This window comes from Equus quagga, chromosome 9 (assembly GCF_021613505.1).
Source record: "Equus quagga isolate Etosha38 chromosome 9, UCLA_HA_Equagga_1.0, whole genome shotgun sequence".
Taxonomy (NCBI): domain Eukaryota; kingdom Metazoa; phylum Chordata; class Mammalia; order Perissodactyla; family Equidae; genus Equus; species Equus quagga.
Window position 1 is genome coordinate 57,311,026 of NC_060275.1, and position 18,152 is coordinate 57,329,177.

The 18,152-nt window shown below is 40.1% G+C and overlaps 2 protein-coding genes across 5 annotated transcripts in view; one reads left to right on the forward strand and one right to left on the reverse strand.

The window, feature by feature from the left end:
• Window positions 1–10,952, reverse strand: part of FAM210A (family with sequence similarity 210 member A) — a 30,480-nt gene extending 19,528 nt beyond the window's left edge. Inside the window, exon 1 of one of the 3 annotated variants that reach the window (XM_046670907.1) lies at window positions 10,725–10,952. Coding sequence is in view for 1 of the 3 variants with exons in the window: in XM_046670906.1 (XP_046526862.1) it covers window positions 10,221–10,294 (74 nt within the window). In the remaining 2 variants the exon portion in view is untranslated. Of the gene's footprint in view, window positions 1–10,220; window positions 10,310–10,724 lie in introns of those variants that run through there. The other 2 variants (XM_046670908.1, XM_046670906.1) reach the window with 2 other exon arrangements.
• Window positions 10,953–11,050: 98 nt separating this feature from the next.
• The window catches only part of RNMT (RNA guanine-7 methyltransferase), a 30,620-nt gene continuing 23,518 nt past the window's right edge, over window positions 11,051–18,152 (forward strand). The window contains exons 1-3 of one of the 2 annotated variants that reach the window (XM_046671564.1): window positions 11,051–11,124; window positions 13,867–14,324; window positions 15,704–15,839. In XM_046671564.1, coding sequence (XP_046527520.1) covers window positions 13,905–14,324; window positions 15,704–15,839 — 556 coding nt within the window. In that variant the 5' untranslated portion in view covers window positions 11,051–11,124; window positions 13,867–13,904. The other variant, XM_046671563.1, reaches the window with a different exon arrangement.

Here is an 18,152-nt window from a genome sequence, read left to right on the forward strand (position 1 = left end):
TATGATCACATGAATTGATGCAGCAAAAGCATTTGAGAAAATCCAACACCCATTCATGATTTTAAACACTCTCAGCAAACTAAGAGTAAAGGGGAACTTCTTCAACCTGATGAAGAACATCCATGACAAATCTACAGCTAATCGATACTTAACAATGAGAGACTGTGGACACTTTCCTCCTAAGCCTGGGAACAAGGCAAGGATGTCCTTTCTCATCTCTCCTATTCAACAGCATACAGCATGTTCTAGCTAGTGCAATAAAACAAAAAAGTACACAGATTGGAAAGGAAAAAATAAAACTGTCTTATTTGTAGATGGCATGACTGACTACGTAGAATGTTCCAAAGAATCCACAAAAAGACTTCTGGAACTAACAAGCAAGTTTAGCAAGGTTACAGGATACAAGTCAATATATAAAAGTTAATTACTGGGGCCAGCCTGGTGGCACAGTAGTTAAGTTCACACACTCTGCTTCAGCGGCCTGGGGTTCATGGGTTTGAATCCTGGGCACGGACCTACACACCACTCATCAAGCCATGTTTTGGCGGCATCCCACATACAAAATAGAGGAAAACTGGCACAGATGTTAGCTCAGGGATAATCTTCCCCAAGCAAAAAGAGAAAGATTGTCAAGAGATGTTAGCTCAGGTCCAAGTCAATTACCTTTGTAAATACCAGCAATGAAATATAGTAATTTGAAATTAAAAAAAAACCCACACACAATACCATTTATAAAAGCACCAAGAAAAACCAAAACAAACTAAAAAAGACCCCAGGTATAAATCTAACAAAACAGGTACAAGATCTATATGAGGAAAAACTATAAGACACTGGTGAAAGAAATCAAAGATCTAAATAAATGGAGAGAGATTCTAAGTTCATGGTTAGGAAGACTCAATATTGTTAAGATGTCAATTTTTGCCAATATGATCTACAGATTCCACATCACAATCCCAATCAAAATTCTAGCAAGCTATTTTGTAAATATAGACAACCTGATTCTAAAATTTATATGGAAAGGAAAATACCAAGAACAGCGAATGGAATACTTAAAGACAAAGCTGGAGGACTGACAGTACCTGACTTTAAAACTTACTGTAAAGCTACAATAATCAAGACAGTGTAGTATTGGAAAAAGAAGAGACAGATCAATGGAACAGATAGTGTCCAGAAAGAGATGCACACAAATACAGTGAACTGATCCTTGGCAAAGGCGCAAAGAAATTCAATGGAGAAAGGGTAGTCTTTCCAACAAATGGTGCTGGAACACAGAGATGTCCATACGCAAAAAAATGAGTCTTACTTGTTTTATACAGGAAAGTTTGTACCCTTCCCACTCATTTTTGCCATTTCCCCTCCCCGTCGCATCTGGCTACTACCAATCTGTTCTCTGTATCTATGAATTCAGGTTTTTGTGGTTTTTTTAGACACAGACCTTATACCTTTGACAAAATTTTCCTCAAAATGGATCACAGGCCTAAATGTAAAATACAAAACTATAAAATTTCTAGCAGAAAATCTAAGTGACCTTGGGTTTGGCAATGACTTTTTAGATACACCATCAAACAGCATGATCAAGAGAAAATATTGGTAAGGTGTACTTCATTAAAATCAAAAACTCACACTCTATGAAAGACATGGTTAAGACAATGAAAAGACAAGCCACACACTGGGAGAAAAATATTTTTACAACACATATTAGATAAAAGACTTGTATCTAAAGTATACGAAGAACTCTTTAAACTCAACAATAAGAACACAAGTCAATTACAAAATGGGCTAAAGATCTGGAGAAAATGGGCTAAAGACTTGGACAGACACCTCACTAAAGAAGATATACAGACAGTCAACAAGCATATGAAAAGATGCTCAAGTCATCACACCTGTTAGAGTGGCTATTATCAAAAAGACAAGAAATAACAAGTGTTGGTAAGGACGTGGAGAAAAGAGAACACTTGTGCACTGTTGGTGGGAATGTAAATTGGTGCAGCCACTATAGAAAACAGGAGATTCCTCAAAAACTTAAAAATAGAACTACCATATAATCCAGCAATTCCACTTCTGGGTATTTATCTGAAAGAAATAAAAAAACAACTCAAAAAGATATATGTACCCCCACGTTCAGTACAGCATTATTTACAATAGCCAAGACACAGAAGTCACCTAAGTGTCCATCAGTGGATGAATGGATAAAGAAAATGAGTCCATCAATGGATGAATGGATAAAGAACATGGGGTAGGTATATTACACACACACGATGGAATATTACTCAGCCATAAAAAGAAAGAAATCTTGCCATTTGCAACAACATGAATGGATCTTGAAGGGATTATGCTAAGTGAAATAAGACAGGAAAAGACAAATACTGTATAATCTACTTATATATGGAATCTAAAAAAAAACACAGCTGAACCCATAGGTACAGAGAACAGACTGGCGATTGCCAGAGGTGGGGGGCGGGGAAGACAGCAAAATGAGTGTGAAAGGTACAAACTTTCAGTTATAAAATAAAAAAAGTCTCGGGGATGTGATATACAGCATGGTGATTATAGTTAATAATACCATACTTATATGTGCAAGTTGCTAACAGAATAAATCTTAAAAGTTCTCATCACAAGAAAAAAAAATTTGTGACTACGAGTAGTGATGGACGTTAACTAGACTTACTGTGGTGATCATTTCGCAAGGTGTACCAACACTGAATCATTATGCTGCAGACCTGAAACTAGTATAATGTTATATTCAATTATATATCAAGAAAAAGAAACGATGCTCAACATCAGATGTTACCAGAGTTACAAACTAAAACAACGAGATACCACTATACACTTATTAGAATGACTAACATCCAAAACACCGACAGTGCCAAATATTGGTGAGTATGTGGAGCAACAGGAACTCTCATTCACTGCTAGTTGGAATGCGAAATGGTACAGTAACTTTGGAAGACAGTTTGGCTGTTGCTTACAAAGCTAAAAATAGGCTTACCATATGATCCAGCAAGAGCACTCCTGGGTACTTACCCAAATGAGGTGAAAAGTGATGTCTACACAAAAACCTGCACACAAATGTTTGTAGAAGCTTTATTCACAATTGCCAAAAACTGGAAGCAACCAAGAAATGCCTGAATAGGTGAATGGATAAGCAAACTGAGGTTTACAATAGAATATTACTTAGTAATAAAAGGAAATGAGTTATCAAGTCATGAAAAGACATGGAGGAATCTTCAATGTATCTTGCTAAGTAAACGAAGTCAGTCTGCAAAGGCTATATGCTGTACGATTCCAACTATTTGACATTCTGGAGAAGGCAACACTATAAAGACAGTAAGTAAAAACACCAGTGGCTTCCAGGGGCTCCAGGGTGGAGGAGGGAAGGGATGAACAGGTAAAGCACAAGGCATTTTGAGGGCGGTGAAACTATTCCGCGTGATACTGTAATGCTGGATAAATGTCATTACACATTTGTCAAAATCCAGAGAACTGTACAACACAAAGAGTGAATCCTAATGTAAACTAAGTAATAATGTACAGATATCGGTTCCCCAGTTCTAACAAATGTACCACACTGATACTAGATGTTAATAATAGAGGAAACTGTGTATAGAGGGGCCAAGGGATAATACGGGAATTCTATGTACTGTCTCTGCCCCATGTTTCTGTAAACCTAAACTCCTCTAAAAAATAGTCTAGTAAGTAATTTTCTTTAAAAAGTACACTGTGGCCTTGCCAAACACAACTGATATTTAGTATGGCCTTAACCTGAAGTACAGGCATGAGAAAGAAAGAAACGTAGAATTCACTGGGTTGAAACACAGTAAAAGGGATCTGAAGAAAAGAACTGCCTCTAATTATACAAACTCTCAATTATCACCAAATAGGAGGAAATTCAAATTTTCTTCTTTCAGATTACCATTCTAATTTATTCATTTCAATCTCTTTCTTAATCACATCTTGACTGCTGTTTCAAATCAAATTTAGTTTGCTGCTTAGAAAAAGTAAAAGCATGCAAGTTTATCTGTAGTACTTTCTGGGCCGTTACTTTCCTTCTCCCTAATGCATTTGATACTTCAATTTAATTTCTATTGTATAATCCATCTCCTTCATCCTGTTCTGCTTTTGAGCTTTCTGATACAAGAATCGAGCCAATAAACAGTTCTGGTAATAATGGAGCCACTGTTAAATCCTTAATCTTCAGAAAAAGTTAAATTATGTCCCCTAGTGAACTCCCAAGGAATTTTGTTAATAATTCACTGATTTCCAGAGCAGTCTTAAATGTCAAATGTATCACTTATAAAGAAAATGAATGATTTTTCCAAAATAACTACATAAATTTATCCATTTACACAAATGTTTATCTCTTCATCTCTTTTCAGAGGATATAAATTCCTTAAGGCAAGCAAGCCATGGTGGTCTGTAATGGTAACGCTGGCCCAGAATCCACCTGGTTCCACTTCCACTCCCTTTCTTTTTGGCTCTGGCAGTTGTTATCACAAGCCATTGTAATGGGAAGAATGCAGGCTTTGCAATCAGAAAGATAAGAGTTCCAATCCTTTCTGGTATTACTTTATTTAGCTTTTCTCCCTCATCCCCAAAATGGGATTAACTAAGCACTCTTTCATCATATGGTATTTATGATGATTGAATGAGATAAAGTATGTTAAGTATTCAGCACTTTATATGCTGTATCAATAATTAGTTCTAGTTTCCCTCCATGTTCTCATCTATTGACCTGGGCAAACCAAGCTCATATTCTTCCTTCATCTAAACTTTTGTTATTCCATTTGGGTGACCATGCAAAATCCCAGCTTCTTTAGCAATTCACGTGAGTGGCCATAACTTTGACCTTGAAATTATCTGATACTGCTCTCCAAATGAAATCCTGAAACTATCCTTTCCTGCTCTCTGTGGCCTCTCCTACTTCCAGCCTCCACTCCCTTATTCTCTCTGGTCTCCAGTCTAGGGCCCTGCCCCACCCTACCCTACCCCCTTTTTTCCCTCAAATCTAACGACTCCTCCTGGTTTCAGTCTGGCCTAGATTCTACAGTGCGTTACTTGAATTACTACTTTGTCCTGCAATACCAGCCCACAAAATCTAATCTTGAGCCAGTTCAGCCATCTGTTTTTCCCACAACTACATCTCAGTGGCTGAGCACTAACAAGAACCACACAAAGTAGTAAATTAGTACCAGCATACATTGATGGCACATCACCCTATCTCACAAAGGCTCTGGATGCTGCGTGACAAGCGAAGATGGTTCCTGATCAGCTTCCTCTCCCATTCCTCTCAATGACCACTCCACACCTTTCCCAATCTCTTCAAGTCTCTTATACTTTACTTTCAGCTGACAATAAAATATACATCAGATCATATCTCTTCTGTTTAAAACTCTCCAATTTCTCTTAGAGTAAGAGCACAATAAGTCTTTACAGTGCCTTACATAATCTCCCTTTCCCTCTCTGAATGCATCACCTACTCTCAAGTCTTCTTGCTCACTCTGCTCCAGTCACAGTAGCCCTGCTACAGCTCTTCCAACATACTAAAAAGGCTCCTGCTTTAAGAATTGTGCATTAGCTGCTCCCTCTGCTAGGAACAGTCTTTCTCCAGTTATCCACTTGGCTAACTCCTTTACTTCCTACAAGCCTCTGTTCAAACAGCACCTGCTCCGTGAGGCCTGCCTTGACCATGCTATTTAAAATTGCTCCCAATCCTCCCCTCCTCTCTTCCAGTCCAACATCCCAATCTTCCTTATCTTGCTGTTTCTTTTTTCCTAGCACTTATCTTCTACCATCCTACATAATTTACTTACTGTGTTTAGCACTTATGGTCCCACAAAGACAGAGATTTTTTTCTTGTTCACTGCTGCATCCTAGGTGCCTAAAACAAAGTCTGGCTCGCACAAAGGAGGCACTCAAAAAATATTTGTTGAATGAATAAACTATGAGATGGCACCATTCCCCACTTCCCTTTAAAAATGAACCAAACTTATTACAGGTGAATTTTCTCAACTTCAGCCTTCCCTCTTCCAGAGTTACCCGCATCCACATCCATCTCAGAATCAGTTAACTCCTTCCTCAGAAAATGAACTTCCATTCAGAGGCCAATCGTGTGTTCTAGAGCTATCCTTTCCTCTCTATTCCAAGACTCTGCTCAACCACATTTTCCTTGTATTTTTCTACTGCTATTCTCTTTCCTGTACTTCAACTGCCCTCTCCACTGGCTTCTTTCCTTCGGCACATAGATATGCCATTAAGAAAATCGGTATCTGTAATATCTGCCCAATTTCCAATTATCCTCACTGCATTTAAGGATCCTCAGTCCAGCAGCAGCAGGGCCCACTGTAATTTCTGACCCACAGAGAAGAGTGATCATAGAGCTCTTCCATGGATGCTGGGGCTCTCCTCACAAACTTTTTTTCTCACAGTCATGGTGAAAGCTATCTCCTCCGGACCCTTGCAGAGTGGGTGACCTGGTCTTATATGAGAAATCCGTTCCAATCTCCCTAAGTCTTTGGATCCCTTCCTCTACAGTGTACCAAGGCAGGTCTAGCATTTTAACTTATTTAACGAAGATCACCTTTTGGTCCATGCTTCAGCCAACCAGCCAAACTGTTAGAGCCCTTTCTAATCCCTCAGGCTATAACAGTGAATCTAGAATCTCTGCTTAGTGGTCCTCTATCAATGAATTTGGCCTGATCAAACTTTATGTCCTTTCCACCATTACCCACACCTATCCCCCAGATTTCTACCTTTATAAATTAAAAGAAATCATGCAATTTTTTAAGAGTGTAGCACACCTCCTCATGGGTCCCACTCTGTAGCTGACCCTGGGACTTGACTCTAGTGACAGTCTAGAAGCAAAGAAGTGTGGTAAGGGTAGTTCCTGAGGGGAAGGAGCAAGGTCTTGCAAGGCAACTACTTCAGGGAAGGCCACTACAGGTTCTCCAGGCAAAGCAGGGTTAACTTCTCAACAAGTGTGGAACCACTGCTTCTACTGGCAAAGCAGATCAAAATCTAGGGGTTCAGTACCCCATTCTACAGTTGAGGATCTCAGTCTTTCCCAATCAATGCCATCGTTTTAACAGCAGACACCCTGTTAGATTGGGAATTCATTTTGCATTGTGATTCAGCCACTTTGTAGGATGAGACTCTTGGATACTTTTCGGTAATCTCAGCTCTGCATCTGCAGGATATGAGTTTCTTTAGGCAGACAAAGGAAATTTCAGGTTATTTATGCAGAGCGCGAGCTGGGAATTTGAAGATCTGAGCTCATCTTTTTCTTTCCCCACTTTCTCCAGCACAGTTAGCAGCAAACAGTCTCATTATTTTTGTTAATTTGACAAAAAATTTTAAGTCATCAAATACATAATCATCCAGAACCCCAATGGGGATATTTTGTGTATCCCTATTGCCACATGACACCATGGACCATCAGTGTCCTTTTTACCACTGAAAACAGTCATTAGTGCCTTTAAAACTAATCAGATTAGGGAACCAATTCCAAGCATGCCATAACCAATTCAGAAAATTCATCCTTAAGATTCTATTCCTCCAGAGCCACTCTCAGTACCAAGATCGGAATCAGACAGGGTTCTCCAGAGATATAGAACCAACAGAAAAAATATATACATCTATCTAATTTTAGGTTTATCTATCTATATTTAGATAAAGATATTTCTATCTATTAGAAATCTATTATTAGGTTATTTTTATCTAAATATATAGAGATTTATTTTAAGGAACTGGCTCACGCACTCGTGAAGCTAGCAACTCTCAAATGTGTAGGGCAGATCTGCAGGCTGGAAACTCAGGCAGCAATCAATGCTGCAGTCTTGAGGAAGAACTTTTTCTTCTTGAGACACTTCTGTTTGAAATTTAGGCCTTCAACTGTTTGGATGAGGCCCACCCACATTACTGAGGGTAATCTCCTTTACTTAAAGTTAATTGATTGTAGATGTTAACAAATCTTCAAAATACCATTACAGTTAACACCCAGATTAGTGTTCAAATAAATAACCAGGTACTAAAGCCTAGTCAAAGTGATACACAAAACTAAACATCACATATAATAAACTTACAGATTTCTCAACCAAATCTTACTTTCAACTATAGGAAAAACTTCTTAAAGTTTATCGTTAACTATCTATGTATTCCAAAAAGGCAGTAAAATTTCAGCAGGGACATTTTGGAGAGTGGATGGGAGCAACAGTTCTTCCTCCAAGACTGTTTGGAGAAACAAACCTTCTATAAACCACCTCTCTTTCCTACCTTGAAGAACACCATTCTTAGGAAGTTATAACATTGCACCTACATTTTAAAAACACTTTTTATGTTTCAAAAATGTGATCTTCAACTCTACAACGGAAATCACACTAAAATTACACCTCAGCATGCTCTCTCACCTTGAGAACTAATGACTTAAAAAAAGGGATGGTATCTATTGAATTTGTTGCTTGCCTTTACTTTGACCAGAAAACTTACAAGTTACTACTTCATTTTCTCTCACTGACAAAGTAGAATCCAAACCAGGAGAAATCCACACCAGGCTAAGTGAGTGGGTGAGTGGGCCAAATACTCAAAACAGCACATGAAGAAATCTTCTAAATGGGCTGAAATAAATCCTGTCTGTCCTTTAAAATAAACGGATTTTTAAAAACCTTTCTTGATGATTCATTCATTCAATAAGGACTCACTATGTGCTGGGCACTATTCAAGGAACCTGGGTTAAACCCCTGAACAAAATGATAATCCTGTCTTGATGGAGCTCACATTCTAGCAAGATAACATCACAATCCAGCTATTTTCTCTCTGAACATAATAACCCAACCACTAAGAAGTATCAAAACATTTTCTGAAAACCTACTATGTGCCAGCCAACTTCCAGTTTTGAGTCTGGCGTTCTAGCAGGCACCGTTTCATCATTAGCATAGACTACGTCTCTGGAGCCAGGCTGCCTGGATCCAAATCCTAGCTCCACTACTTTCCAGCTGCATGACCTTGGCCTAGTTACTTAACCCTCACCTAAAAATCAAAAACAATCATAACAACTACCCCTCTGGATTAGGTAAGAGTTAAATGAGCTCAAATGTGTAAAGCACTTAATCTAGCACATAGAATATACTCAAACATTAGCTATTACTTTAATTCAATTTCCAGAAAACCAGATATTACTCCGGCAATAATGGAGGAAAATAACACCAATGATTAACTTTTAAAACATTTTTATCTGGCCCATTTACTCCCTCCGTTACTATCTGCAAGAATTCTTCCTCTATTCTCAACAGAATATCCATGACTTCCAGTTAAGTACATAAAACCTACAAAATGAGATGTCCACCTATCTCATGCACATTATCAATTCATGGTGGACTCTGTATAAACACATACTTAACAGGCTTTTAATCTAATGAAAAAGTTTCTTAAAAAGTCAAAATTAGACTCATTTTCCCTGAAATTACAACAGCAATTACCTCGAGAAACTTTAGCATTAGAAGCAGCAAATAAGAGCTGTGTAATTGCCTAGTTCTAATGCCTGGATATGCAAATGGTCTCTCCAATCTCTACGACCTATACCTTTGAGGCTGTCCATATTCATAAACTGAAGTTAATTTTCAATCTAGCTCACTGCATATAATAAAAAATACAAGTACAGTCCTCTGAAATTGACGACTCACTAAATATATGGCTAAAAATAGACCTCACCGTTGGTCCAAAGTTTACAAGGGGTCAACAATCTCAGAAAGGTTAATATCCACAATTTGGAAGTGACTCGATTGTAAAATACACGCTGCAAACGTTGCCTTCCCCAAAGCAAAGTGTGCTCATTAATATAACTGTGCCTACTGACAAGAAGGCAGGCTAGTAAAGCACATTTTCAAAGCTGCTTGTAAGGGACCAATTTTGGCAAAGAATAATTCAAGATAGATTGTAAATCTGAGCACGTTTTTACACCCTGAAGGTGGGGAGGTGCTGAGGCACAACAACGTTAATACTATGCAGACGCATCAATCCCCGTAGTCCACAGGTCCAATTTTGACCCTCATCTGGGGGGGGGGGGGGGGGGGGGGGGGGGGTGGTGAAAGCCCTGAACTATGGCGCTTTCGAGTTTCAGTATAGCAGGTGCCTTCGACTCTCCAGTGGAAAGCTGGAGGGATGGACAAAGAAATTGTTGTGCCCCCAACCATCCCATACCAACGTCCAGCCAACACAGAATACTATACCTTGAGACGTTTCTCAAGAATAGGTATGGGCTGCCCCTTCTCCAGAATCTGACAGATGAGAAAGAGGGACGCATGGCATGGCTTCCCAAATATGGCGGTAGGGAATGACCTGCCAGTCCCTAAGAAGTAAGATGTTGCTCATTTTTAAAACTCCGAGGGCGGGGCTCCCAGGCCCCTCCTCAGCAGGATTCCGAGGGAGGGAAGAACACAGGGTGAAGGGTTACAGAGCAGAAAACCGAAAAACAGTCCCAAAGGCAGGATTTGCCAGGACACTGGCCCGACATAGAAAGGCGGGGGTGACCTCTTTCGGCTGCCGGGGGTAGTGGGGCGGGCTAGTGTAGATGACCCCCGCCCCACTGGTAGACCCCCGCCACAACCAGATGAGCTGTGTGCGCCGCGCAGCTGTCGGGTTCGCGCCCCGGGTCAGCTCCCCAACGCGCACAGGGTTGAAGGTGCCCTCTCGACCCCTCCCGCTGCCCCCCAGAGGTCTTGGGCCCAGGTTACCTCTTAAAACGTGGAGGCAGCCACCGCTTCCAGCCGCCCAGGACGGACGACAGCTCCTCAGATGCCACGGCGGTGTCACTCAGGAGAGTGACCGAGGGCAGCGTGGGTCAGGGAGCCGGAACCTGCGGGGCTCAGGCTGACTCTCTCCCCGACTCCGGGCCCAGCCAGCCGCGCCCACCAGCAACGTGCTCGCGAGCGCCCGTGTCCGCTCGGCGTGTCCCTCAGCACGCATCGCGCGAGGCACGACGGGACTCGTAGTCCCGGCACGAAGGTTGCGCAGCGCTCCACTCTTCGCCAAGAGTGGCGTCACGTGACTCACGCACTCCCCGGAAGTGCCGTAACAACACACGCGTGGCGCGGCGCGCCGCTTCCGCAAACAGAATCGTGGATAGCTGTATGGGTGAGTGTGGCGCCTGGAGCTCCGGCCCTCCCTTTCTTCTTTGGCTTGAGGCCCTCCGCCGCCGTCGAGGTAGAAGGGGCACGGCACTACTGACATAGGCTCGCTTAGCAGTAGCCCTGTGCCTCAGTGAGTACCCGTCGCGAGAGTTTTGTTGTGCCCTCAGCCAGCATCAGAATGGGCAATACTTGTGGGGGTTGGCGGGTGCTGTTGCTCCTCCAGACCGAGCGAGCCCGGGTCCGGAGAAGCCCGAAGAGCTGTATCAGATCGCACCCCAGGGCTGCGCCGAGGGGCGGGCTGGGGCGGGGGCGTCGGATCCGAAGAAGTGTCTGTAATGTCTTGAGCGGCGGAACGGAAACCTGAGCCAGAGTTTCTAGCTAGGCCGCGCCAGTGCCTGAAGAGGGTGAGCCCGGCTGCAGAATTCCCTTCTCGCCTCTGTTGCGTCCTCTTGGGCCCCCCGAGTTGACCCTGTCTAGCTTGCGGGTCGGGGCGTAGAGCTTATCCGGCTTGAGCTGAAGCCCGGCGGCCCTCGCGCCCTGCTCTCCGGTTCTCTGAGAAACTGGGATGACGGAGACGTGGCTTGGCGGAGAGGTGTGACTGGAAAGCCAGATCGAAATGCCGTTCTGGTCGTTTAATGCGTATCCGTCCCTGTGTCAGTTCAGTCTTTACTCTAAGCTCCTTCCTGGAGGATTCTGAGGGGCACCTCTCTTGCTTTGGGAGTGTGTTCCTTATTCCACTTTGACGCTCAGTTTCAAACATGACCCTCGGTTTCAAGTATTATTACCCATTTCTGCGGTCGTTTGGAATTTTGTGTCGTTTATTTTGACATCTCATCTGTGGAAATAGATTTGCCCATGTATATAAAATTCACTCTTATTCGCAATACTAAGGCGATAATTACAGCTGAAGATGATAAATCACATGGGTTTATTTGAATTTAAAAACAATTTCCATTTCGTTATTAGGAAATAAATGGCAGGGAGAAGATAGGGATTTGATAATTCAGTGGCCAGTTTTACTAGATAATCATTTTAAGTAGTTATTCTAAAAATTACATTTCTGGGTGGTTTTCTCCCCAGTTTTTCCTATTTTGGCTCGTCTTGGTATTTTGAACCTCAGACCTTGGGTAGTGAGAGCTGATATCCCTTGAAATCCTTCCCAGTTTATGGTGACTTGTTTTTACCCATTCCCTCAAGCAACTTTATTTCTTATTCTGTTTCTTTACTCAAAAGACTTTTTCTCTCTCTTCATAACTTTCAGGTTCTGAATTTGCTGAATCTCACTAATTTTTGGGCTTTTGCTCTCCCCTCTTCATTTGATTTGACTAACACAGCCTAACATTTTAATAATGGTTTATAGGGAGCCGGGGGCCTGCCGCCCGCCCCGTGGAGCAGAGGTGAAGTGCGCGCACGTTCCGTTTTGGCGGCCTGGGGTTCCCTGGTTCAGATCCCGGTGCGGACATGGCACCGCTTGGCAAAAGCCATGCTGTGGTAGGCGTCCCACGTATAAAATAGAGGAAGACGTGCATGGATGTTAGCTCAGGGCTAGTCTTCCTCAGCAAAAAGAGGAGAATTGGCAGCAGATGTTAGCTCAGGGCTAATCTTCCTCAAAAAAAAAAAAAAAGTGGTATATAAGCTGTAAGTTTTTTGAAGACTGATTCACAAAGTGCTTCATTGAGCTCCTCTGTAGTAGGAGTTTAGTAAATTTGTTGAATGACTTAATAAATTCCTGTCCAATAGATAGTTTACTTATTTCTCTCCCCCTCCCATTTTACACATAGGTGAAGGAACATGTGAAAGAGGCTTAGTGGTCATTTAGTGCAGAGTGGGTCTTGAAATTTCTGTCCAAAGCCATTTCTGCTCTCTTCACTTTCTTCGTAATTCTGACACCTGAAAGGAAATAAGGATTTCAGAAGTCAACTGTAGGTTCCGAGACTTTTCCTGTTCTTGGTGCCCTTACTGTCTTTAGCCAAAAGAACCTAATAGTTCCACTTATCAAGTAGTTTAGTCCAAAGAATTTAATAAGTATTTATGTCCTATCAACTTTATTTTAAAAATAATACACAAATTGTAAGAAAAAGTAATATTTGTGTTTAATTCTTAACCTCGAGTGCATAATGTGCACACCTGTTGGGTACTGTACAACTTCTCAAGCCTTGAAATCAGATTCAACACTGCCAATTTCATTTCCTGTTTCACATTGATTTTCTATGGTACCACGAACATCTCAGCTTCACAAAGTGCTGATGTCATTGAAAGGAATGTAGTGCAGTCTGCTGGGTTGAAACTGTGCTCTGCTTGAAGCTGAATCTGTGATATCTTCCAGATGTCAGATCACACTGTGTTTCCCTTAAAATTTTAAAATATCCTGCTCTGCCTGTACAAGTTTGTTGTAGTGTCCAGCACACAATTTGGGAACTGAAGCTATAGAGTAAGGATCAAATAGAAATGGAACCAGTACTTGTACAATAACCCCACTTCATTTGTCAGTTCTTATGCCAATGGTGACTTTTATGGATAAGATGTAGAAATGTTCGGGGGTTGTAAGTAGTATTCCACATTAGCATCTTCAGAAATTTATATGTAATATATATCAATTGACATTGTTTTCAATATTCTCTCCATAATGAGATTTTTTTTTAAACTCCTGATTGATCGCTGAACTTAAATGGCTAGTTTCTGGTTAAAATTATTTTAAGTCTCAGTGTTAGTGTTTGCAAGTAATGTCAAATTTTTGCTATTCCAGTGTTCATGAAGTTTTACCATCTATTTAAATAATCAAAAATGGAAAATTCTGCAAAAGCAGAGGAATGTGAAAAGTTCTCTCTGGAAGAGGCAAAAGCATCACTAGATTTGGAAACGGAGTCTTCATTGAGTAGTAGTGAAAACATGGCCGCTCCTGGGACTGGGCTTTCTGAAACAGCTCCTACTTCTGGGCAAGTAGACACACCAAAAAAGAGGAAAATGGAGTGTGAAGATGATCTTGTAAAGGAAAGTTCTAGTTGTGGGGAAGACACTCTGTCCAAGAAAAGAAAGCTTGATGCTGAAATTGTCCCAGAGGAAAAAGGTTCTGGTGATGATGAAGGCATTTCAAGGAAAAGAAGAATGGACACTGATGATTTTCCAAAAGATGGACCTTCCATTGGAGATGGCACTCAGAAAAAGAGAAAAATAGAACTTGAGGATGTTCCTGAAAAGCGAAAAGTATGTCCAATGTATTTTCTTTTATTCGTGGTGGAATATGTCAAATTGAAATGTGGAGCAGCTGTGAAATAATACTGGTTTTTACATAATCTTAAGAATATTCTATTTTTAATAGATGCCATCTCTTAAAGTAGAGTTTAAACTTTTGAAATGTAATTATTTTTATTTGGGTGAAACTTTTAATGAGATAATTTTTATGTTCTTTCGGAACTCTTGTTAGTTGAACTTGAAAGCTAGTTTTTGTAGTTTGCTTTTTCTTAGTGTTTTAAAAAAGACAGAGGATAAAGTCCAGATGATTTACCTTTTTTCCTTTTTTATTAGGTGTTCATCTCCTTTTTTGTGTCTGAAGTAGTTGAGATTATCACTTAAAATGATGAATTTCAAAAATCATACCCAGCTTTACATTGTTTTCTTAATGTAATTCCTTAAACTCTTGTTCCCAGCTTCTTCTTGGGGTAGTTACAGTTTTAGCTAAGAACATGCAAAAGCCTGATATTTAGCAGGGATGTTATAGAACAAGTGACAGCAAGTCATTTTCATCTGAGAATATCATGTCCTGAAGGAATCTGAGGCAGAATCTAGATTTGGAGGGAAACAGTACTGCAATGAATGACTGAAATTCTGCCATCAGCCCTGAAGAGGAAAGTGGCAGATAGCCCAGGCATTTGTTATTGGTGGAGTGTGAAGAGAAGAGCTTGAATTATATATGTAGATTTTAAAATTTTACTAGCATCAGAATCCTTTTTTCAAGTGAAAATCTTAAACCTAATATGTAAAATAGGTAAAAGATGAAGCACTTTGGTTGAACAGGCAAGTAGGGGGATGGGAAGCCCTTTAGCTACCATGGCATTTTTGCAGAATGCCTAGGGTCTTAGGTAGGGAGCACAAATTGAAACTGTTGAATTAGGTTAATAGCAAATGATAATAGAAATCAGTGACACTGAACATAGCCTATTGGCTTCTAATCCCTTTGTGTATATTATCTCATTTAATGCTCACAACAATTTTATAATAATATAATACATGTGACATTCCTATTTTATTCTCTTGTAGGAACCCCATCCACTGACTGACATTTATTGTATTGAATAGATCAGAACTCTGGAAGAGTACTGGTTTTAATAAGACATTGGCGCCAAAATGATATAGATGAAAGATCAAGATGAAAATTTTAAGCTAAGAAGTGTTTTTGAAAATAGAGAATAGGGGAAAACAAGTCTTATGTCTGATTATAGTTAGTGAGATTTCTGTGGTTAATGCCGTTGCTTAATGAAGTTTACCAATTTCAGTAGTGTTTTATCCTTATATAGGTCAGATACTCTTAGACTTATTTTTGCCCTATTCTGATCCTTGATTTTATTCCATTTTCTTATTTTCAGAGCTTGGAAGAAGGACACAGCTCAGCAGTGGCCGCCCACTACAATGAGCTTCAGGAAGTTGGTTTGGAGAAGCGTAGCCAAAGTCGTATTTTTTACCTAAGAAACTTTAATAATTGGATGAAAAGTGTCCTCATTGGTATGATTGGTTTTTGATTTGTAGTTTGGAATTTTTTATTTCAGCTTATATCTCATTTTTAAATCCCCAATGGTTAATCATACAGTGAGCTACTAGGTCTTTAATTCCTAGTCATTTAATTATCAAACCTTGGCCTTATAAAACTGGAGCCAGAACTAAAACTAAATCATAAAATGTAAATTCTTTTCATATTTACTTTTGGTTGACTACATGATATATTAATGAATGTTTAATTGATACTAAGTTGTTAAGTTAATAAGGTTTTCAAAAGGCACTGTTCTTCTTTTATGCTTAGAATTTAGGTTACCTAGTGCTATTAGGTAATTATCATATTTTACTTTAATAGTTTTGGAGCAAAGACATATTATTGGATTAAACATTCAGGTTCCATTAAATTAAGAAAAAGGGCGGTGCCATGCTTTTTGATGTCAAGGCCTTTAATGAGTTGGTAAAGGTCTTGTGTGTTGATTATCCATTGAACTTTTTTTTTGTTGTATGGTGTCTGGAGAGAAGTTTACTTTGAGGATTGATGAAGACATTTAACTTTTTGGAGCCAGCATTTTATCTATGGAAACTCAGCTTTGAAATTAAAATGGAAGTCAGTGGAGGAAATATGATTTGGAATATGTTTATTACTTTGTATATCTAGTACATTAAGTAGTCAGTCTCTACATGAGTTTAGAGAATTTTTAAAAGCCAGTGTATGTTAAAGCTTTTCGCAATAAGGTTTTCTGTTTTTTTAAAAGTCATCCTCACTCAGGAAAAGTGAGAACGCTTTCTTGAGTACACTGGGAAGAATCGAGTGCCGATTATGGGTACTTTCTACTAGGTTTTTTTTTTTTTTTTTAAAGATTTTATTTTTTTCCTTTTTCTCCCCAAAGCCCCCTGGTACATAGTTGTATATTCTTCGTTGTGGGTCCTTCTAGTTGTGGTATGTGGGACGCTGCCTCAGCGTGGTTTGGTGAGCAGTGCCATGTCTGCGCCCAGGATTCGAACCAACGAAACACTGGGCCGCCTGCAGCAGAGCGCGCGAACTTAACCACTCGGCCACAGGGCCAGCCCACTTTCTACTAGTTTTGATGATAATTTACTAATTTTTTAAGATAGGTTATCCATTCTGACAAGTATTAAAGAGTGAGAACTAGGCTCATTATTTCAAACACATTTTAATATTTTCTCTCTCACTTTTGTTTTTAATATTCATTTTGATTTTTTTAAAGATTGGCACCTGAGCTAACAACTGTTGCCAATCTTTTTTTTTTTTTCTCTCCAAGTCTCCCCAGTCCATAGTTTTATATATTTTTTTTTAGTTGTGGGTCCTTCTAGTTGTCGCATGTGGGACGCCACCTCAGCGTGGCCTAACGAGCGGTGCCATGTCTGCACCCAGGATCCGAACCAGCGAAACCCTGGGCCACTGAAGCAGAGCACACAAACTCAACCACTCGGCCATAGGCCGGCCCCGATATTCATGTTTTATTAACAAAAGTATGATTTATTTGATTTTGCCAGGTGTCAGCTAGGGTAATTGAGTGGGTGTCAGCTTCTTTTTTTTTTTAAGTTAGTTATTAATGGCACTTTTAGTCTAGACTTTTAAGATAATCTTTGAACCCTAGTCTTAATTTTTTAAAATTTTTTATTCAGTTAATGATAGGTTACAATCTTGTGAAATTTCAGCTGTGTATTATTGTCTGTCGGTCATGTTGTAGGTGCAACCCTTCACCTTTTGTGCCCACCCCCCCCTTTCCCTTGCTAGCCACCAATCTGTTCTCTTTGTCCACAGGTTTAAAGTCCTCATATGAGTGGAGTCATACAGAGATTGTCCTTTTCTATTTGGCTTATTTCACTTAACATAATTCCCTCAAGGTCTATCCATGTTGTTGCAAATGGGACGATTTTGTTCTTTTTTACGGCTGAGTAGTATTCCATTGTATATATATATACCACATCTTCTTTATCCAGTCATCTGTTGATGGGCACTTAGGTTGCTTCCACATCTTGGCGATTGTAAATAATGCTGCAATAAACATTGGGGTGCATAGGACTTTTGGAATTGCTGACTTCAAGGCCTCTGGATAGATACCCAGTAGTGGAATAGCTGGATCATGTGATAGTTCTATTTTTAATTTTTTGAGGAATCTGCATACTGTTTTCCATAGTGGCTGCACCAGTTTGCATTCCCACCAGCAGTGTATGAGGGTTCCTTTTTCTCCACAACCTCTCCAACATTTGATACTATTTGTTTTAGTTATTTTTGTCATTCTAACGTGTGTAAGGTGATATCTTAGTGTAGTTTTGATTTGCATTTCCCTGATG